This window comes from Halichoerus grypus, chromosome 5 (assembly GCF_964656455.1).
Source record: "Halichoerus grypus chromosome 5, mHalGry1.hap1.1, whole genome shotgun sequence".
Lineage (NCBI taxonomy): Eukaryota > Metazoa > Chordata > Mammalia > Carnivora > Phocidae > Halichoerus > Halichoerus grypus.
Window position 1 is genome coordinate 130,556,527 of NC_135716.1, and position 23,036 is coordinate 130,579,562.

Here is a 23,036-nt window from a genome sequence, read left to right on the forward strand (position 1 = left end):
GAAAAAGAGAGAAAGGAAGATAACACAAGGAACATTCAATTTAGTCAATACTGAGTGCCCACGGGGAACATGGCAACCTCCAGGAACTTAAGTGGAAATAAATCCAATTCTCTCCTGTTCTGAAGGGTGGGGAGGTTCAAGTCTGTGGAGCTGCCTTGGGGCAGAGGAGGTGTAAGTATATGCAAATCCATACTGTGCTTTGCTTCCAGCTGGAAGGCACAATTTTGTGCCTTCTGGGCTGACTTTCCCTCCCCCCAACTCCATGGAGGAAAAGCAAATACTTAAGAAACAAAGATGAAGGCACTATATGTTCTTGGGTTGTATATATATATATATATATATATATATATATATATATATATATATATACACTTGTGATATCAGGTCTAAACAAGTGTTACTTAGTATTAACACCATATTTCTTAGTTAAACATAAAAATCTAAAATCTAGATATTTAAAAAGAGAAATGTTAAAAATTCTTTTTTAAAAGACTGAATCAGAGACCACTTTCATTAGACTTCCCTCCCCACCATGTCCTGACATATATGATAATGTGGGTATTTTTAAAACAAATCTCTCTTTATTTCAAAAATTTCAGCCTAGAAAGTATTTCTTAGGAATATTAGAATACACAGACACTTAGCTGATCAAAATGTCTCCAAAAGACCTACAGGAAGGGAAATGCCTGCCATATGACTCAGGGTATCCATAACATAAAAATAAACCAGAGGTTTAAGAGAAACACTACTATTCCTGGCAATGGGTTCTATAAAACGGATTTTCAGAGAAAGACACAGTCATCAAAACTCATTATATCTCATTAGCCAATTCATATCAGTTCAGACTAACCCATCTGATAAACCTTAAAAAAAAGGCATGTGCCAGAACAATTTATGGGAATATTAGCTTACCTTTATTTTTCCTGTACTTTCTTATCTCACAGATAGACCTTTGTTATTTCTTAGCCTCTGGGATTTTTGCAGAGTGGAAAACAAAAGATGTTTAAAGTGAAGGACTCTTTGTGGTGTGAAGTGAGAGCTTGTTGAAGAAACTATACTACTATTACCCTGAGGATGAGAGTAGAGAGGAATTTTGAGAAACTCAGGAAAAGGGTCAAAGTCTGGGACCACACATTGTTCAGTAGCAAAAACAGCCTTCCAGGGAGGTGGCACATGACGGGAATGTCTCCTTGATGTGCCGTGAGAGTGGCACCCTGGGCACCGGAGTTCCAAACTTCTAAACTACAAAGATCCGCTTTGAAGACTCAAATGTGAGATGGAACAGGAGGGTGGCCAGGTCAGAAGGATCAAATTATAGTCTAGAACAGTGAGAATCTCACTGGTACTCAGTAAGGAGACCAATGACTGCCTCTTAGATGATGTGGTACTACCTACAACTAACTCTAGGACCATAACACAGCTCCATGGTATGGTGAGTTCCAGTAGTGATTTAGATTGAATTTTCTACCACCCTGGCAAAACAAACTTAGAGAACAATTTTGGTTAATTCTATAAAAATAAGTAAATGAAGAGTGCCTGGGTGGCTCAGCCCATTGAGTGTCAGACTCCTGGTTACCGCTCTGGTAGAGGACTCAGGGTCCTGGGATTGGCCCCAGATCAGGCTCTGCAGAGCCTCCTTGAGATTCATTTCCCCTCATTCTCCTTCCCCCTCTGCTCCTCCCACTCATGCGCTTTCTCACTCTCTCTCTAAAATAAATAAATAAGGATACCTGGGTGGCTCAGTCGATTAAGCATCTGCCTTTGGCTCAGGTCATGATCCCAGGGTCCTGGGATGGAGCCCCAAATCAGGCTTCCTGCTCAGCAGGGAGTCTGCTTCTCCCTCTCCTGCTCCCCCTGCTTGTGTGCTCTCTCGCTCTCTGTCAAATAAATAAATCAAATCTTTAAAAAATAATATAAATAAATAAATAAATGAGAGAATTTATATTTATCTGTATTTGTGGTCTGAATGTCATACCTGCCACCCAAACTTTGGCATCACAAAGAACTAGCGCTGAGTAACCCTTGGGCACTTTACTCAATTTTTCCTCTCTCAGTTTTTTCCAACCATAGAATGGAGATAAAAGTAGAACTTAATTCATAAATTACTATAAGTAGTGAGGATTACGTGCACATAGGTTCAGTGTCTGGAACGTATTAAGTATTCAATAATGGTTGCTATTTTTTTCAATTTGAAAAATGAGTCTACTAGAAGTGAGACAAAACTTTCAGCCATTGCACAAACACAACCACTGCACAGAGGGAAACACCATCAGTTACGCACACTGTTTACAAGATGAAAATAAGTTATTTATAGTTCTTCAAGAGAAATACCACTATCCCTTGCAGAAAAAACAATATGAACACAGGGCCAAGAAAAACACCAACCACCCCTCACAACTTTACCAACATGGGGCCATACCCATTCAGATCAGCATTTTCAATAAACCTCAAATCCTGAGGAAGAACAATAGAAGCAACTCAAAACACTTAACATGGCAGTTTTTAAAAAGTCAACTGCCACTCTTCTCCTCCTCATTTTTCACCCTCCCTTCCTCCAACACAACCACATCTGAGACTAAAGATATTTATAATTCTGAGTGACTAACTGCAACAAACTTTTGACAAGAAGGCTATTGAACTTGATAAAAGTATCTTAATATGACAGATATACTTCTCCACTGGAATCTGGGAGGGGAGAACATATTTAATTTTTGATAAACTAAAAATAGCACCTTAAAAATTGAATGACTCCACACAGGGATTAAACAGTAAAACCAGTTTAAGGTCAGATAAGGCTCCAGCTACTAGGTAATCAAGTGTGCATTTACCTCAGAAATCTTAGCTTGACCTCAGGGTCTCCTCATTTTTGCCCTCCTCTATCTTGCCCAGATCATTTGGAACTAATCACTAGTCTCAGTCTGTTACCTAATGGCCCCTGGTGGAAAAATCATGACTTCACAGTTCAACAAACGTTTCTTGAGCCTTTGTAGTACCGGGGAAGATCAGGACCAGGGGCAGACATACAATTGCAAAGGCAGGTTGGGCAAGTGCACAGGGTCTTGTACAATATGCTAAGAAGACTTGAATAAAGCTGTTCCTTAGACCCACCTGATGTGGTAAGCGGAACACATTGTATGTCAGCATGGAGGCAGAGAAGGTAATTAGAAATCCAATAAGGTATTCAGTGCAGAGAAGCTGAGGCAGAAGTAAGAGCAACCACCTTCTGTCCTGCTGCCCTGGTGAAATACAGAAGTCCAGGCTTGAGGTCTGGTACCTTCACAAACAGCCTTGTCCCCAAGTCTCAGCCTGTGGGAACACCTCAAGCACTTCCAGTCTGATTGAGCTGCTAGTGCCCTCTAGTGGTAGTCCACGTAATGGCCACAAGATGTGAACTATCCAATTCCTCACTCATTTCCCAAGAACCCACCATGTGCTGGCTTCTGTGATAGCTGCTGGAGCCACAGATGTTCAAGACATTTGTTTTTCACTCAAGAAGCTCACAGTTTAGGATGTGAGACACAGAGATAAACGCATCAGAACCACAGTGTGTGGTCAGAGCAAAAAAAAATTGCAATCAGAAATATGCATAAGACAAAGTTTGTGCAGAAGAAGGATGATTAACTTTTGCATCTGGGGGCTTTGATGGTGGCTTGATGTCTGGGCTGGCAGTGACAAAGGCCTCCTGGAAGATGTAATTGGGCTCTGAAAGAAGATTAGTAGGACTTTACTAGGCAATTAATAGGAGATGAGTTTTCCAGGACAAGAGATCAACATGAGTTATTTTGAGAACTGCAAGTAACCATACTCTAGGAACATCAAGTGGGAATAGAATTAGATGTATTTTGTACTGGCCCTTTCTGAGGGAGTCTAAATGGTACCTAGTGTTTCCCTAAGTGTTCCATTCAACACACATTTATTAAGCATCTTCTATTGGAAATGTGATTATTATTCTAGTCCTCAAGATGCTTACAGTCAAACATTAAGACAGATGTTCAGACAGAAATGTGAGGGGATAGTTTCTATAAAATGCAAGTTACACACAAGTAGCAGTTGGTAACAAAGGACAAGAAGCATTTACATTGATATTACTCAGCCAGCAGAAAGGATGAATACCCAACTTTTACATCAACATGGATGGGACTGGAGGAGATTATGCTAAGTGAAATAAGTCAAGCAGAGAAAGTCAATTATCATATGGTTTCACTTATTTGTGGAATATAAGGAATAGCATGGAGGACATTAGGAGAAGGAAAGGAAAAATGAAGGGGGGAAATCGGAGGGAGAGACGAACCATGAGAGACTATGGACTCTGAGAAACAAACTGAGGGTTTTAGAGGGGAGGGGGGTGGGGGGATGGGTTAGCCCGGTGATGGGTATTAAAGAGGGCACCTACTGCATGGAGCACTGGGAGTTATATGAAAACAATGAATCGTGGATCACTACATCAAAAACTAATGATGTATTGTATGGTGACTAACATAATTAAATTAAATTAAATTAAAAGAAGAAAAAAAAAAAAGCATTTACATTGAAAAGGGCAATCAAGGAAACCTTTCCAAAGTAGGGAACCTTTCCAAAGCAGTTGGTAACAAAGGACAAGAATCATTTACATGAAAAGGGCAATCAAGGAAACCTTTCCAAAGTAGTGAGCATGGAAAAACAAACATAGGAATTTGCCAGATGGCAGTCATGGAGAGGTTGCTTCTGTGATGTGTGATGCATTGGCTGAATATCTTCCTGCCTCTCTGGTCACATTTACTTTACTTCCCTGGCTCCCCTTCTTCTTCCCACCCCTGCTATGATCAATCCCCCAAGGTTCTATGTTCAGCCCTCAAATCTTTGCTTTGTTCCTTCTCAGTGACTTTATTCACACTCATGGCTTCCATGATGAACTTCAAACATTTTACTTAGTGGAGACCCCACATTACTGAGTATATCACTTTTTTTTTTTATGTTATGTTATGTTAATCGCCACACATTACATCATTAGTTTTTAATGTAGTGTTCCATGATTCATTGTTTGCGTATAACACTTTTTACACAGAAAGTCAGGCTATCCCTAATGACACATGCTGCAGATGGAATCCACCATCATTAATCTCTGAAATCCTCCTCTCCTTGGTTAGTTGTCCCATCCACCCTTTAGCTGTCTGATGTTATAAGTCAAGAAACTTGAAAAGACCTTACTTTCTCCTTTTCTCTCCCAACATCTGTGCCTCTCCAAGTTCTGCAGCATACATAGATCCTTTTTTTTTCTGTGTCCACTATTACTGCCTTAAATTAGTCCCATAATCTCTTGCCCGGCTGATTACAGTGGCCTCCTAATCTGTCTTTCTGCTTCTACCTCACCCTCTCAGTCTATCAGCTTCACAGTATTTCTAATAAGCGAGTCTGATCTTGTATTTATGCTACCCACCCCTCCTGCTTATAATGTTTCTGTGTTCCCTACAGCTTTCAGAATCAGGTCTCAGCTCCTTAGGATAGCAGACAAACCTCTCCCACTAACCTCTTTAGCCTCATTTGTTGTCCTCTGCTTCCAGGAATTTTCCAGAAATTCCAAACTTATTGTAGGTCCCCCTAAACATCATGTTATTTCATACTTTCTGATCTTGAAGAGGTGTCACCTAGAGTGCTCTCTCCATCATGTTTCCCACATGGCAAACTCCAATTTATCCCCCAAACTCAGTTCCATGTCCCTTTCCCCTATTGAGCCTTCTTTGACCCTCCCTTTCTAATAGATAGTTACACTTTATTCCCTGGGCTACTTCTGTATGCATATACTAATATGTCACTTTGTGACAATCTGCTTACCTGTCTGTGTTCCTTGCTTCAGGCTGGAGAAGCAGGAAAGCAGGGTAATTAAGAAAATGGAACCGAATCCCTACTCTGCCACTTAGAGTGAATTTAGGCAGGTTATTTGTCTCTCTTTGCCTTAGTTTCCTCATCTATAAAATGGGGATGATAATAGTCCCTTCCTTGTGAAGTTATCAGGTTACTGTATATCACGTGCTCTGAACAGTACCTGGCATATAGTAAGTGTTATATAAGACTTTGCTCTAACTTCTGACTATGAAGTTATATCTTACTCATCTCCATTTTCCCAGGGTCCAGCACAGTGCCTGACATAGACAGTATATGGGACAAATGCTTGTTGAAAGAAGGAATGAGAGTCTTTGGCTCTTTCCTTTTCCTTGCTTCAATACCTAGTAAATCCCTGGGTCCTGCTGAGTTTTCCTTTACAATGTCCTCTGCACTTAATTTTCTTCCTGTGATCACTATCAACACTCCTTCATTTTTTCAACAAAAAAATTATTAATAATCAACAGTGTAAAAGGCACCACTCTAATTGCTGAGATTATTGCTTTGAACAAGACAAATTCCCTCTGCTGCGGACCTTACATTCTGCCAGATGATACAGAAACTAAATAATCGCACATTAGTTATTTGATTGTTGTAAGTGTGATCTATATCCTAACCTAGTGTTGAAGGTCAGGAAATTTCTCTGAGAGAGGAAATTTCACTGATATATGAAAGACTAGAAGAAAATAACTTAAACATAAGGTGGTGATAGCAGCTATGGTGGAGAGCATCCAGACAAAGGAAACATCCCGTAGAAAGCCCTGAGTCAGGAAGAAATTCGGCACATATAGATTTTAAGTTCCTTATGTCTGAATTATTGCTACAAATGCTACCTGATCTCTGTACAGGGTGACCTTACATAAAGCTCTAGGATTAAACTTTCTATCATGTTGATTCCCTGATCGGAAACCTTCCATGATTCTCTGTTGCCTACTGAATGACATATTAATTCCTTAATATTTTTCACGACCCAATGCAATATGGGCTCCGGTAATGGTCCAGTTTTATCTCTCATAAGTCATCTGCATTTATATTCAACAATAACTATCGTGAGCCATTTGATATTCCCCACACATTCCTTATTTTTTCTTACTTTCCCACATTTACTCAGGTTGTTATTGTCACTAAAATGCTTTTCTTCTCTAGTCCTATCCATGCTTGTTTTTCCACAAAACAATATTTACCTGTTCCATGTGTGACATGCTTTGGTATTTTCTATTCTAGTCTATTTTACTCTATTTTTATTCTATTTCAGTTTTTTAAACAAGCAAGTAGTAACCTACCAAAGTGATTTCACAGCTCACTAATGGATCTTTACCCACAGTTGCAAACTGCCCCAAACAGCCTTAAAGATTTTTCCAAGATATATAATTCTTGAATGAGGTTTGGCTTTTGTAGATTCTAAGTTTTCTTCCAGCAGTAGAATCCTCTAACTCAGTTACATCTTGATTATTGGGCACCTGTATTCTCTGAAGACAGAATGGTAAAATTCTGCATGAACACATGATGAATGGGGAAGCTAATCATATAGAGCTAAGGCACCCTGAAGATACTTGGCAATGCATTTTAATTTGTAGGACATGTCCCAATTTGCTTTTTCAATCCTGGCAATGTTCTGAACTGAAGTTGCTAATTGTAGTGAGTTGTTCCAAATCATATACTGAGCAAAAATGAACATGGGAGAAATTTTCTTCCAGTTGTAACTGAGAAAAACAAACAAACAAACCAAAACCACCTTTAGCAAATAAATCCATGGCAATTAGCCCATATTACATACTAAATGTACCTTTGCAGATAGATTGCTTTATAACTGCCCATGGGGAATACTTGAATCTTTTGTAAAAACTACTCTCCAAAGGATCTGTTTTTCAAAATCATTTTTATATCTTGGGTTAACTTTCAGTGGAGTATTTTAGTTTTTCAGTATTTCTTCCATTTTAGGTTTTGCAATGTCAATACCTGGATCAACTTATCATCTTGTTAATGTTCTTCAAATCTTTATTTCCAGCCCAGATTATATTTGTGTTTCATTTTTCTATATATCCTACTGCCAATAATGATCCCCAGACTCCCCAAACTCATCAATCTAAAAATTAATTCATTATCATAGGCCTAAATCACCCTCTTTGACCCCCCATCTTACTTTGATTAGAGAATGGCACATCAACTCTCCACTTAGGCCAGAGAACAATGGCATTGGGCTTGACTCCTCCTTCTTCAGCTGACCGGCCACCAATTCCTCTTGACAGTGCATCCTATATGCTTCTCAAATCTGTCTACTTCTCTCCAATCTTCCTGCCTCTACTGATGTTCAAGTCTCCCAAATGATCCTCCTGCCATCTTCCCTAACATATTTCACAAAGTGGACAAAATAACATGTCATTCTCCAGCTGGAAACCATTCAGTTAACTATTACTGCATTTAGGAGAGAGTCCAGTGGAAAGTACCTAAAATTGCTTGCAAAGCCTTCCTGAACTGTCCTCTACCAACCTTTTATGCCTTGTTTTCATACTCTTTTTTCTCTTCTTTCTTCCTTCCCTCCATCTCTCTGTCCATTCATATTCTACCCTCCAATCACTTAAAAAAAGGGTTCTTTATGCTTCATTACTTTATTTATTTATTTTTTTTTTTGGTCTGGAACATTCGTTTTTACTAGAGAGCTATTACTCTTCCTTCAAGCCACATCTTGGATACCCCATAGGAAACATTCCTGAAGTTTTCTAAGTCCAGGCTTTGAGCTCTTCCTGTTCTCCCTTAGTGCCCTACATTATGCTATATTGAAGTCACCTATTCACTTCCATCCAACGTTGTGAGCCCAGAAATTATTCAACATCATAGCTCTATTGCCTAGAACACAATAGGTGTATGATTAGTATTTCTAGAATGAACAAATACATCTAATTTTCTCTTTGCCAACTAGTAAGGAGACTCCTATGGGAGGGCTCTGTAGTGTCCAGCTATGCTGATAACTTGGGAGATAAGTCTATGCAATCCTGAGATAAAGTATTGGAAAATTATTTTTACTGTAAATTTAAATCATTATCTTTAAACAGTTTATCAGTAATATAACTTACTTTAAAAAAAAAAAAGAAATGTCCATCTGTTTTATGTGTCTTACTTTACAAACTCAGGAGTGGGTAAAAAGGAGAGGGTTATTTTTGACTCCATAAAATCCCAACATTTCAGGTAATCTCTTTTCTTAAACATCTAAGTTATACTTCTTCTAGATTCATAATACTCAGATCAGTGGGGCTTTCTCTAGTTTCATTCACTTATTCTTATTCATCTATTTCTCATTGATAAAATACCTACTAAGTGCCAGATACTGGAAATACTACATGGGTGAGATTTCATCCCTTCCCTCAAGATCCAATCTATTCAGGGCTGGGAGGAAGACATGTAAGACATGTAAGGTATTATAATATAGATGTCCTCCAGGCTCACACAAACTTGAACCTAGGAAAAGAATTCCACTGGGGTATAAACAAATGTTAAGGAATGAGAAAGTTTTGCTTTCTGTATGAAAAAAAAAAAAAAAGCTTTATGAGTGGTAACTATTCTGAGAGAAGAACAGACTGCAAACAGCAGATACCATACGGGGAAGATTTTTTTGCTCATGGAACTGGAAAGATTCTCATTGCATCAGTTCACATTAGTCAGTGCTATTTGAGTTACCCTCTTATTTTATTGAATTTCATAACTGAAATGTAAATAGTCTGACAAAGTCTAGACATTTCTTCAAAGACATATAGGCAAAATTATATCCAATATGATGAGAGTTTGTGGTTAGTCACAGGTAGTCAACACTTACAGCTTGTGACAATTATTAAAATGTAAGTGTCAATGGAGACGCTGTTAATGCTGATACCGGAAGAGTGAAAATGTATTCTAAAGGATATTTTTTACTTAAGCAAAATTTGAAATTAGCAAGGCTTTTCTGAACAGAATGGTTTTCGATTCTTACAAGCTAAGAATTCTTCAAAATATATTTCTGAGGCTCTTGCATAAATATTTGGAGTTTTGTTGAATTTCCTGCTATTCCCTTAACACACTTTGCTGTATGAGATCTTATACCTTTGCTGTTCTTTCTGATTGGCATAGCCTTCAGCCCCTTAGATGCCTGTTAAACTCAAATCTCATCTCTTCTGTGAGACACCACAACAGGATCAATAGAAATCTTTTAGGCTGAATTAATCCCTCCCCACTCTGAGTGCCCACATTCCGTGATTTGCCTTTCAAATTGCACTTATTACATTATCCTTGCTGGTAAATGTTTCTCTGTTCCCTAACACTGTGAGCTACTCATTAATTCTGCATCCACAGGACCCAATAGTGTCTGATATACATTAAAGCTTCCATATAGACAGGTTTAATGGCTGAATCATTCTAATTTTTTCTCCACCTCTTCTGCATCACTATGGTATCAAGTTAATATTATCCAGTTTGGGCTAACTTCATGATGTACATTATTAAAAAGTTTGAATCTCACAAATAAGATATAATTTTTTTATTTTGTCACAAGTTTATCTTAGAAAAAGCAAGGAGTTGTAGTTTTAAAACCCATCTGTATCACTAAGATTATGTGGTTTGGGACAATCAGTTTACCTGCCTTGCACATTACTAAATTATCTCTACAATCCCCATCTTCTTTCATTCTATAAACCAATATCCTTTTCTGAATTCATGCAAAATTAATGGTCTTGATTACACAATTGTGTATTTTATTAACAGTTTTTATTGACCTTCACCTTGACCTTGTTTCTCTGCTTTTCCTTAAAAACACATAATCAAATTGAAGTTCTTTATGGTTTACTATGATGTCTTTAGAGGTCAGAGTCAGATGCAGGTTCAATCCTTGACTCTGTCACTTACAAAACTTTATAATATTGCAACTTGAACATGGCTAAGCCTCAGTTTCTTCCTGTGTGAAATGAGCATAATAATAGTAGTGCTTCTTTCATAGGTTATAGGTAATCTTCTGTATATCTTGACTCTCTGCAGTTGTAGTCTGTATAGGGATGCAGAAGTCTTAATAACACATACATGTTCACTGATGACTTAATCACTAGCTTCTATTTTCTCCCATTATGTACTGTTTTATCTGTTTCTTGCTGATTGCCAGATACTGAGAACATCCGATAATATAATGGTAATATAATGCCAAGTAATTACAGCACCAAGTACAATTGCAAATCTTGCAACAGAGGCAAAGTTTCATGAAATAGATGAAAATAAAATCACAATTTCTAAACACATATGTAAAGTCATTGACAAATAAATTGAAGAAGAGAAAGCTAATAAAAATATAGCAGACTGGTCTTCTTAAAGATACAGAATGGAATATGGGAATAAATAGATAAATCCCTCTAATATTTATCACAAAAAGTGACCATATTTATGACCATGCTGCAGAAAGTCTTACAAGGATGTTATTTTTTTAACATCATGACTCATTTTCCTTAATGCTCAAAGTTAATGTTTCTTCTTTGCTTTTTCTAAGAAGTAACTTATGGAGGCAATGAGCAAGAGGATGAAATTCAACATGAGAATAGGGAATCTCACACAGCAGGTGTCATAGGGCAGGCCAGGGACAATGAGAGGCAGCCAAGAATTCCTGGTCTCAGCTCTACATCAGGTCAACTCTGGTGGTGCTGCTTATCAGCCATGTGAGAAAGCAAAGAAGATGTGGTATATATATACAATGGAATATTACCCACCCATCAAAAGAATGAAATCTTGCCATTTGCAATGACATGGATAGAACTAGAGTGTATTATGTTACAGGAAATAAGTCAGAGAAAGACAAATACCATATGATTTCACTCATACATGGAATTTAAGAAACAAAACAAATGAACGTAGGGGAAGGGAAGGAAAAATAAAGAGATGAAAATTGAGAGGGAGGCAAACCATAAGAGATACTGAACTTTAGGAAACAAACAGGGTTGCTGGAGGGGAGGTGGGTAGGGGGGATGCAGTAATTGTGTGAAGGGCATTAAGGAGGGCACTTATTGTGATGAGCACTAGGTGTTATATGCAACTGATGAATCACTTAATTCCACCTCTGAAACTAATTAAAAATTTTAAGAAAAGCAAAAAAAAAAAAAAAAAAAAGCAATGGAGAATGATACAAAGACTGCTTCTCTGACTGTGTATGTTTGATATCTAGTAATTTCTTAAAATTTCAACCTAAGCAACTCTATTCAAATACAAAAAGCAGATAAACTAGTGATTTCAAAACTCCAGTAGAACTTTAGTAAACACTAATTTCATTTATTTCTATAGCACTTTAAAACAAATATAGGTAATTTCATTACTTTTTTCTTCATTCTATTAATAACTCTGTGAAATAGCTAAAACAAGTATTATTTCTTTTTTGCTGTTGAAAAAGCAAAAGTTGAACAGGTCCACTCACATAGTCAGAGATAGGACACAGGCTCCCTGACTCCAGGATGTAATGGTAAGGATGTTTTATTATGTCCCTTCTCTTTCCCCAGTAATATTAAATTCTTTACCTTTTAGTTCTAATTCTCATTACAATCTTTTCAAGATAGATTTTGTTGTCTTCAATTTATAGGTAAGAAATCTGAGATTCAAAAAGATTAAATAAACTTGCTCAAAGTTACTGGTAAACATATCTTCCTACCTCCATCCCTTTCTCTGTCTCACCCCTTTCTTTGCTGAAGTTCAGTGTTGAATGTATTTGTTAATAATAGAAGAACTATACACACAGAGAAGAACCTTTAGAGTTTAACAGAAATTTGGAAAGTGTGTTTGAGAAAAAAGCGATTATTTTAAACCTTCCAGTTTACATCTCAGTTATAATTACTGGTACATTTGAGACATAAAATTTAAAAGTGATACATATATTTCCCCTTTGTTCCCCTTCTCTATATACTTTTCCTTTCTATATACTTTTCTATATACATATAGAGCAATGAAATGACCAAAAACCATGTTGCACCAAAAAAAAAAAAAAAAAAGAATCTGCAATTTGTATAAATCTCTAAACTCAATAGTTCAGGTCACTGCCTCCACCAATCCCACTTTACCAATTGAGATGTGATTCAATAAAGAGATTCAATGAACTTTCTTAGGTCATAGAATGCAAACTCTTCTGAGAAAATATACCAGCTGTCCTTGCACCATTCATTTTTTTGAAGGCTATCTTTAATCCAAGCATATGGTAGTACAAATATAAAATTTTGTTTAATGAAGCAATAAAGAGAATACATCAACAGAAATTATTGTCCGTAAACTCTAGATTGAATTTATGTGTTGTGAGTGACCATTTACTTCTACTTATAACAGCTCCAGTCATGGATTATTAGTGAAGGGTTTTTCATATAGGTGATATAAATTACATAAATGAAACAAGGCTATGAATATGTACATATTTTAGGTTATATTAAAGTTGAAGCAAAACAAAAATATTCTATTAACTGAAGCCTAAAAATAAATAACCTATATGGAAATTTTGGAATGGACTCTGTTGGCTTCATAAAGTGATTTTGGCATCTTTTTTCTTTTTAAATTGGAAAAATTAATACTGTCCACTATTAAGCAAGATAGAAGAAAACCTAGTTATATTTCACACTACATTCTTAGAGGGATCTTTATAACTTGCTATAATTATTTTAGAATACAAAATTCTAAAAGGACTCTATAATTTCTCAGTCAAGTTTCAGGACCAAAAGTCTCTCATTAGAAGGTGATGCATTTGTTCATTAAAATTGTAAAGCTGAATGGCATCTTTCTAGGAAGTGCTGAATTGCCATCTAAAATAAATAATAACAACCATAAGACAAGTTTTGTGTTCTTTTATTTCACACGTTCATATTAAGATTAGCAAATGTAGAAAGCAATTTATAAATGCATGCACTAATCTGTAAGTGGCCTCAAGAGAGAAAGCTGTTCCCAGGGAAAAGTAGCCATTAGGATTATTCAAAAGCAAATGAATTCTCAATATATTTTCATATTTTGACAATAAACCTCTATTGTCTCAGTCACTATGTTGTCACAGAGATATGACACATCGTAAGAAAATGTCCCATGTTATCCCTCAACCCTGCATGAATCTCAAATCCACTAATTCTATCTCCTTTTCATTGTCCATCTCCCATGTCCTCACTCCTCTCCTTGATTCACTAAAATTCTCTGGGGGGTTGCCTGGCTGGCTCAGTTGGTAGAGCATGTGACTCTTGATCTTGGGGTTGTGAGTTTGAACCCCACGTTAGGTGTAGAGATGACTTAAAAATAAAATCTTAAAAAAATAAATAAATAAAACTCTCTGACCAATCATTATAATCACCCCCTTGCATATGTTCTTGACTTTTCCCTGGGTGGTTTTGTTCCATGCTTAGCAGAAGTAGAGCGGTTGCAGGTTACACAGGTGTAAACATTTGCCCAAAATTATCAAATTGTACACTTAAGAGTTATGCATTTCATTGCATGTAATTTTACCAGAAACTTTAAACAAATACTGAACTTCAGTTAATAAGTTGGCTTTTTGCAATGATATGGGTTAGCAATATTAAAATTGTTTAAACAAATGTGTAAACATGTTAAAAGCAATGGGAGTAGTATTTTAAGGGAAAGTTATAAATATGAAGAGAAGAAACATTGGTATTGAATTGAAATGGAAAATACCACTATAAACTCATGATTTGTAATATTTACTTATCTAGATAAATAAATTTAGAAGTGATTATAGATATAGCCATACATGTGTGTACATGTACATGTACATATACTAGATATGTTCACAGAGATTATCTAAAAGTTATGACAGCATTGAACACACCTAATACCTAGATCTTGATTTCTATTTATCAAGGAACCTAGACTTCTTAAAGAAAAAAATTATTCCAGGGTTATGTCAGAGAGAAAAATATAGCTATGAAGAATATTACTGAGAAAATTGATAAAATTTGAATATAGGCTATAAATTTGATAAGTGTTTATCAATATCAATTTTCCTGATTTTGTTAATAGTACTGTAGTTATGTGAGAGAATGCCTTTGTTTTTATTTTTTTCATTATCTACTTCTCAGCTTTGAAGGTCTGGAAATGAGGGACTGGCTCACACTAATCAAGACTCATGAGATACTGGTGAGAATGCCAATTTAAAGAATTATACTGAGAAATAGAGTTGCCGCAGGTATCAGATGTTTGAATCTTCTTCTCATCTTATTTTCTCTAAGAACTTGACAAGGAGTCCAATAGATAAGTGTAAAATTATTTCCTTTTGTGGAATCAGAACAAAAGGGATGAGTTGGTCAAATTATGTTAGCCCAGTACATACATTTTTCTGCCTAAGGATAGAGTGTCTAAGAATACAGTATTGGGAAATCCACTCCTCTGTTCAGGGCATTTTCTCACTTCATGATGTTGAAATGGAAAGTATTAAAATTGGGTTTGAAGCACTCCCTCTTCTGAGGTTTCACATTAATAATCAGTTCATACATTTCTTCCTTTAGTTATTTTAGTACATATCTAGGCCACAGTCAAGCCCTGTTGCTACCGGTTTCCAAAGGAAATCACATTGTTCTTTGAAGATGACCTGTCAGGTGGCTGATCTTAGCCACTACATGCTGAATTTATTAGTTTAGCTTTTAGAGTTGGTGTGAGGTGGTAACTCCACCATAAGTCATGTCTCTTATTGTCTTCAATTAGATGACAAAGAAATGTTTACTCACAGCTGCTTAATGCTTAATCAAATTAAAAAATGCCTGGACAAAGTTAAACTTCATGAAGTTCTAAAATCTCACTAGGTGTCTGGTTCTGGACCACAATGGAGTAGATGCACTTCTCCTTATTCCTTCCCCTAAGTGCACGCAAAAGTCCTGGATGTGATACATAAACATAAGAAGGCTGACAAGTAAGGAGAAGAAGGCTGACCAACTGTGGACCTGAGAACTCAAGAAAGATCATGATGGCCAGTTCCCTGGGTTACCTTTTGGACTCCTATATCCTGGACTGGGTGCTGGAGAAGCCATACCTGGAAAAAACAATGGAAACTGACAAATTAGAGCCCTCATAAAATCCAGTTCTTTCTAGCAAAGGACAAGGAAAGGGGCAGCTTAGCAAGATGAATTTTTTAGATAATAACTGCAGAAGTGCACCGTGGAACAAACTGCAGCTCTAGTCCCATCACTGTCAGCAAAAGCTGGGTGGGGATCCTTGACTTCTACCTTTCCCAGGTGTGGTGAGAGAGAAGCCAGATTGGGAGATGGGACTCTCATCCTCATCCAGCAGTAGCAAGCCTCTTCTGACAGTGTCAGTGGAAGTCCCCTGGGAACCTGGACTCCCGTCTCCGCCTGGCAGTAAGAAGGCACCCTCCCATCTCCACAGAAGTGATACCAGAGGTCAGTGGGGGGGACTGTCACTACCAGCCAGCAGGAAAACAGTTTCCTTCATGCAGCATCAGTGCAAAGTACAATATTTTTCTGATGTGGACCTCAATGTTTGTAGAGGAAGTATTCAAGACAATTATAAGTCAAAAAAGTAAAGAAACTTAAAGGGAGGTAAGATTTCTACATTTGATATCGGAAGATGGAAGAGTATAACTTGGCATTTTGAAACTGGCAAATAAAAGGAAAAAAAGAAAAGAAAAAGCCTTCTCCATTTGATTCTGACACTAGTAGACCTTTGTGGTAATGGCAGAATTCTGTATCTTCATTGCAGTGCTGGTTACAGAATCTATACAAATGATAAAATGACACAGAACTATATGCAACATTGTACCAAGATAAATTTCCTGCCTTTGACATTGTACTATAGTTAATGCACGATGTAACCATTGGGACAAAGTAGATGAGGGTACCCAAGGACTTTACATTATAGAAACTTTTTGTAAATCTATAATTATTTCAAAATACACAGTAAATAATAAACTTTTTAAAAGATCTTTATAGGTCATATTCAGAAACTTCTCTTAACCATGCAAAAATATAAAGAGCAGCAATAAAGAGTTGGTATAAAATTATAGGGCAGATTTCCCCAGTAATTGGTTGGGGGGGGCTTTGATAGTCATTTATGACCTATTTGATTCAGGGAATGCAATTTTGTTTTGATGTTGATGTTATCAATTTTTGCTTTTTTTTTTAAATATGAGTATAGTTGACACACAATGTTGTGTTAGTTTCGGATGTGCAATTTAGTGATTTGACACATTTATACATTATTCTATGTTTTTTTTTAAGATTTTATTCATTTATTTGACAGAGAGAGACATAGTGAGAGAGGGAACACAAGCACTAGGAGTGGGAGAGGGAGAAGCAGACTTCCCGCTGAGCAGGAAGCCCGATGCGGGGCTCGATCCCAGGACCCTGGGATCAGGACCTGAGCCGAAGGCAGACGCTTAACGCCTGAGCCACCCAGGCGCCCTATACGTTATTCCATGTTAACCACAAGTGTAGATACCATCTGTCCTGTTACATCACTAATATAATATCATTCAATTTCTTCTTTTTATCTAGTCAGTAATAACACTGTGTAAAAGCTCATCTTGCCTGGGTCATTAATATAACTGACAAGTTTTTAGCATTTCCTAAAGAAAAGATCATTTATCATCTTTAGCTACCAGAGCATAGTAATAGATACCTTGGAAGACTGCGAGCATTTTTTTAAAAGATTTTATTTATTTATTTTGACAGAGAGAGCAAAAGAGCACAAGCAGGGAGAGCAGTAGAGGGAGACGGAGAAGCAGGCTCCTCTCTAGCAGGGAACCCGATGCGGGGTTTGATCCCAGGACCCCAGGATCATGACCTGAGCCGAAGCCAGACACTTAACCATCTGAGCCACCCAGGCACCCCTATTTGTTTGTTTGTTCCGTCCTTCAAGAAAGTGAAAAAAATAGCATAGGAGTTTCAGGATTTATTAGTGGCATGAGTGGATAATGGCATCAAACTGTGATAGCCAAATGCATCCAGGCCTTATTACCCATTTGTGTTTGGTTTTTTAATCTACAGTGAAAATCCTTCCTGCCCTTCCAGCCTATAGTAAACATTTTCAGTTTCTTCAAAGCCCAGATCACTTTTTCTGGATCATCATCTTCATACAGTCCTGTTTGAACTATGTGAACTTCTCCACTGGTCACTGTTGATTAGTACAGGATTTCCTTTCTTATAATAATTTGGAATTGGGACCCAGGGACTCAAACTGAATAAACTTAAGGTTCAATGTTGTCAAGTTTCTATAGTCATTACTTCTTCTGAATCATGAAATGTTCCAAGCATACAAAAACATCCAATTACTTCCTGCCCTAAATAAACAGATGTTAATGCACTGCAATACATATTTCAAATTTCTTTTTTTCTGAAAAAAAGTCATGAACATTTTAATATAAATTCAAAGTTAGAGGCTAGTATAAGATATACCAACCACCAAGATAAAACAATTGTCAAATTTTTGTCATATTCATTCAATCTATTTTTTATTTTTTAATTGTAGTAAAGACACATAACTTAATATTTACCATCTTAACCATTTTTTATTTTTTTTTTTTTTTTTTTTTTTTAAAGATTATTTATTTATTTATTTGAGAGAGAGAGAATGAGAGAGAGCAAGCACATGAGAGGGGGGAGGGTCAGAGGGTGAAGCAGACTCCCTGCCGAGCAGGGAGCCCGATGCGGGACTCGATCCAGGGACTCCAGGATCATGACCTGAGCCGAAGGCAGTCGCTTAACCAACTGAGCCACCCAGGCGCCCCTTAACCATTTTTTAAAAGATTTTATTTTTAAGTAATCTCTACACCCAACGTGGGGCTTGAACTCACAACCCCAAGATCAAGAGTCAAAAACTCCACCAACCAAGCCAGCCAGGCGCCCCCCATCCTAACCATTTTTAAGTGTGCAATTCAGTAGTGCTAACTATATTCATATTGTTATGGAATGGATAGCTAGAATTTTTTCATCTTGCAAAACTGAAACTCTATGCCCTTTGAACAACTTCTCATTCCTCCATTTCCCCAGTCCCCAGTAACCACAATTCAACTTTCTGCTATGAATTTAACTATTATAGATACCTCAGAAAAGTGGAACCATATAGTAATTGTCTTTTTATGACTGATTTATTTCACTTAGCATAATGTCTTCAAGTTTCATCCATGTTGTAGTACGTGACAGGATTTCCTTCTTTCTTCACACTACATAATATTACAATGTATGTATTTTCCACAATTTCTTTATACAATCATTTGTTGATAGACATTTGAGTTACTTCCACTTCTTGGTTATTGTGAATACTGCTTCAGTGAACATGGGTGTGCAAATATCTCTTTGAGATTCTGTTTTCAATTCTTTTGAATACATATGCAGAAGTGGGACCACTGGATCATATGGCAATTGTATTCTTAATGTTTTGAGGATCCTCTATACTGTTTTTCCACAATGGCTGCACCATTTTACATTCCCATCAATTCTAATATCTTCACATTCTCACCAACACTAGTTATTTTCTGTTTTTGTGTTAGTGGCCATCTTAATGTGTGTGAGGTGATCTTGCTTTGGGATTTCAATTTTCATTTCTTTAGTGATTTCTTTCGATGAGCATTTCTTCATAAACTTGTTGGCCATTTGTATATTTATTTTGGAGAAATGTCCATTCAAGTTTTTTGCCCATTTTTAAATTGGGCTGTTTTTTGTTGTTGTTGTTGTTGTTATTGCTGTTGCTGTTGAGATGTAGGAGTCCTTTATGTATTCTGAATATAACTCCAGATACATGATTTACAAATATTTTCTCCCATCTGAAGGTTGCCTTTCACTCTGTTGACTATTTTCTTTGACGTACAGAGGTTTTGAAATCTGAAATAGTCTCACTTGTCTATTTTTGCTTCTGTACTTTGGTGTCATAACAAAAAACCTTGCCAAATTCAGTGTCATGAAGCTTTCCCCCCTATGTTTTCTTCTAGTAGTTTCATGGCTTTATGTCTTACACTTAGGTCTTTAATCCATTTTGACTTAATTTTTGGCATATGATCTAAGGTAAGGATTCAAGTTCATCCTTTTGCATGTGAATATCCAATTTTCCCAATTCCATTTGTTGAAGAGACTGCTTTTGCCTCCATTGGCACTTTTGCTGCTGATCATTTGACCATATGCAAAAGGATTTATTTCTGGGCTCTCTATTCTATGCCATTGGTCTATATGTCTGTTTTTATGCCAGTACCACATTGTTTTAATTAATGTAGCTTCGTATAACTTAACCTATTTTTAAAAATTGCTCTTTCCATTTTTCCTTCTTTATGCATTTCACAGCAAATATCAGGCAGCAAAATTTTACCCCTATATGATTCAATATAAATCTCTAAAAATTGTGGACATTTTCCTTTAAAAAAGTATTATTATCACATAATAAAATTGGCAATATTTCTTTGCTATCATCTCATACCTAGTTCAAAATCAAATTATGAATGGTCTGGAAAATGTGTCCATTGATTTGTTTGAATCAGAATCCAAACAAGATCCCCACTTTCAGTTGATTACATCTTACAAATATCTCTTAATTCAGAGAAGTCTTTCTCTTCCTCCTTTTCCCCTCAGACACTGACTTGTAGAAACTGGATTAGTTGTCCTATAGAATGCTTTACATTCTGGATTTCTCTGTTTACTTCCTTGTTCTGTCATTTAACTTGTAAATGGAAGTTAACCGGTGGCTCAACTGTGTGGTCATTTAACTATAAATTAAAATTAGCTCAGACCTTTAATTTTTTTTCATACCTGTGTGAAGTTTTCTTAATTCACAGACCCCGGGGACTTTTCCAAGTTTCACGGGTCATTCTCAGATTTGTCTTCCTATGTTTCCATCCAGAATATGTAGGGTCTTCTTCTCTTAGAGGTGGGTATTTGTTGGCAAATTTTAAAACCCTGGTTTGTGGAGTACACAGGTTGTGCCCATTCATTTCTCACTATTCCTACCACCCAGCTTTGATCGTGTTCTTATTCTGCTGCTGTAGGTGATTTATCATCCGTGTTCATAATCTGAAGTTTACAGAAATATTTTTCTTTCTAGTTTTATTTAGATGTTATCAATCGATTTTTCATTTGCTATCCTAATTTTTTTGTTTATTTTTCAGGAGGAATTTTTTGGAGATTAAAAATCGACCTTGCTGCCAAGATCACATCACTGGAAGTTCCTCAACTTCCTTTTTGTTAAGGAAAGAAAATATCACAGAAAAATTGCACCTCCTAACCCATTCCCTTTCATTTTCTCCCCTATGCTCACCCCCAAAGGTAATCCCATCCAGAAGTTGGTATGTCCTGTTCCCATGCATGTTTTTATACTTTTACTACATATATATGCATCCATTAAATTTGTATCCTCTTGTTTTATGAGTTAAAATATTTACATACATGTTTTCATATTATATGTATGATTTGCTACTTGGTTTTCTTCACTCAAAATTGTATCTCTTAGATTTATCCATATTGAAACATGAAACTCTACATCATTAATTTTAACTGCTGTAGAGTATTCCATAGTTTGAAGAAAACATAATTTGTCAGTCCCCTGAGAAAAGAAAGTTATTTTATTTCACTATAATAAGCAGCACTGCAAAAAAAGAAAAAAAAAAAAGAAAAGAAAAAAAATCACCAGTGTACATGTTAGCTTGTGCACATCAGCATGAGTTTCTCTAAGATAAATACCTGGGAGTGGAAGTGCTGGGTCAGATGGCATACGCACCTTTTTTTTTTTTTTTTTTTATTCATGAAAGTCAGAGAGAGAGAGAGAGGGAGGCAGAGGGAGAAGCAGGCTCCCCGCCTAGCAGGGAGCCCAATGCGGAACTCGATCCCAGGACCCTGGGACCATGACCTGAGCCGAAGGCAGACGCTTAACCATCTGAGCCACCCAGGTGCCCCTGGCATACGCATCTTATATTCACATGTGTAAGAGTTTCCTCCATGTGTATCTATACCAACATTTGTGATGTTTTAGCTTTTTACGTCCTTATGGGTGTGAAATGGTATCTCATTTTAATTTATTTTACATTTTCCTGATTGAAATGTGGAGTTGAGAATTTTTCTTATTGATGATTTGGTTTTCTTCTGTGTCTGGCCTGTTTATAAAATTGACAATTTCCCCTGGGTATTTCCCCTGTCGATTTATTTTAATGATTGTGAAGGTCTTAAAAATATGCTCTGGATAAAAATCCCTTTCTGGTGTTTAATAAATACAATGGGTTCTTTGAATGCCTTCTGTAAATCTCTCTCGTTCTATTTCTACCTCTGCCTCTACCACTGTCTCTAGCTCAATAACCTTCTCTTCCTACAACCCAGACTTTGTCCATGAAAACATCTTGGGGAACAGGCCACATACCAATCTTTTCATTTTCCCAAATTTTTCTCAAACTCATGACCACCACTTATATTTCTTCCTGGCACATCCTTTCTTTCTGAAGCTTTGACACTCATGTAAACAGATAATAAGAGTAGAAGAGTTCTGCCTTTATGGACAACTTATTTGTCAGTTATAATCATAATCTGCATATTAGTTTAAGTTCAACTGGTGTTTTCCTTTTTCCAACATGTCTCTTACCCTTTTCCTTATTTAGGACCTCTCCTATTCCCTGTCTTTATCAGGATTTTGCAAGTCATTATTCAAATGTTAGGTGTGCAGTGGGTGTGGATATGGATGATAGGAAAAAGAAAAATAAATTCAAATTCTTTTATAAACATAAGCCATACATTGATATGAGAATTTGACGTTATGGCAAAATAAAAGTTGAGATGATAATGTCAATATATCTAAATGGGTCAATATATCAAAATGAGTTTGGAAAAAAAGGAAAGTTTCTAGAACATACCAGATTATATTATCACATTGTCACCACACACAAAACTGGTATTAATGAGTAAATTCCTCTGGAAGATTATAGAAGTTTGTGAATCTAAAACAATGTTATTTTGAATACTGACAGCTAGTTAATGTAACTTCTTAAAGTGAAATATATGGACTAAAGGTTTCTTTATTATGTTTTGCTCTTCTATCTTTCTCTATGGGTTTTCTCTTAGCACAGACTAGAGAAATAAAGGCACAGGCAAAAGTTTAGAGTTATTTATTTGGATTCCAATTTAAACTTTCCATTATTTTTAATTTCATTTTTAAACATAGGCATCTGTTTGGTTTCATGAAAAAAAGCCCCCAGTTTTGTTGTCTTCTTACTGAAGTTCTTGAAA

The 23,036-nt window shown here is 36.5% G+C and overlaps 1 protein-coding gene across 6 annotated transcripts in view; it reads left to right on the plus strand.

Moving 5' to 3' along the window:
• Positions 1 to 22,701, plus strand: part of PTGER3 (prostaglandin E receptor 3) — a 188,225-nt gene extending 165,524 nt beyond the window's left edge. Inside the window, exons 4-5 of one of the 6 annotated variants that reach the window (XM_078072910.1) lie at positions 14,913 to 14,970; positions 20,936 to 21,104. In XM_078072910.1, the coding sequence (XP_077929036.1) occupies positions 14,913 to 14,970; positions 20,936 to 20,956 (79 nt within the window). In that variant the 3' untranslated portion in view covers positions 20,957 to 21,104. Of the gene's footprint in view, positions 1 to 14,912; positions 14,971 to 20,935 lie in introns of those variants that run through there. The other 5 variants (XR_013448115.1, XM_078072908.1, XM_078072907.1 and 2 more) reach the window with 5 other exon arrangements.
• The last annotated feature ends 335 nt before the right edge of the window (positions 22,702 to 23,036 follow it).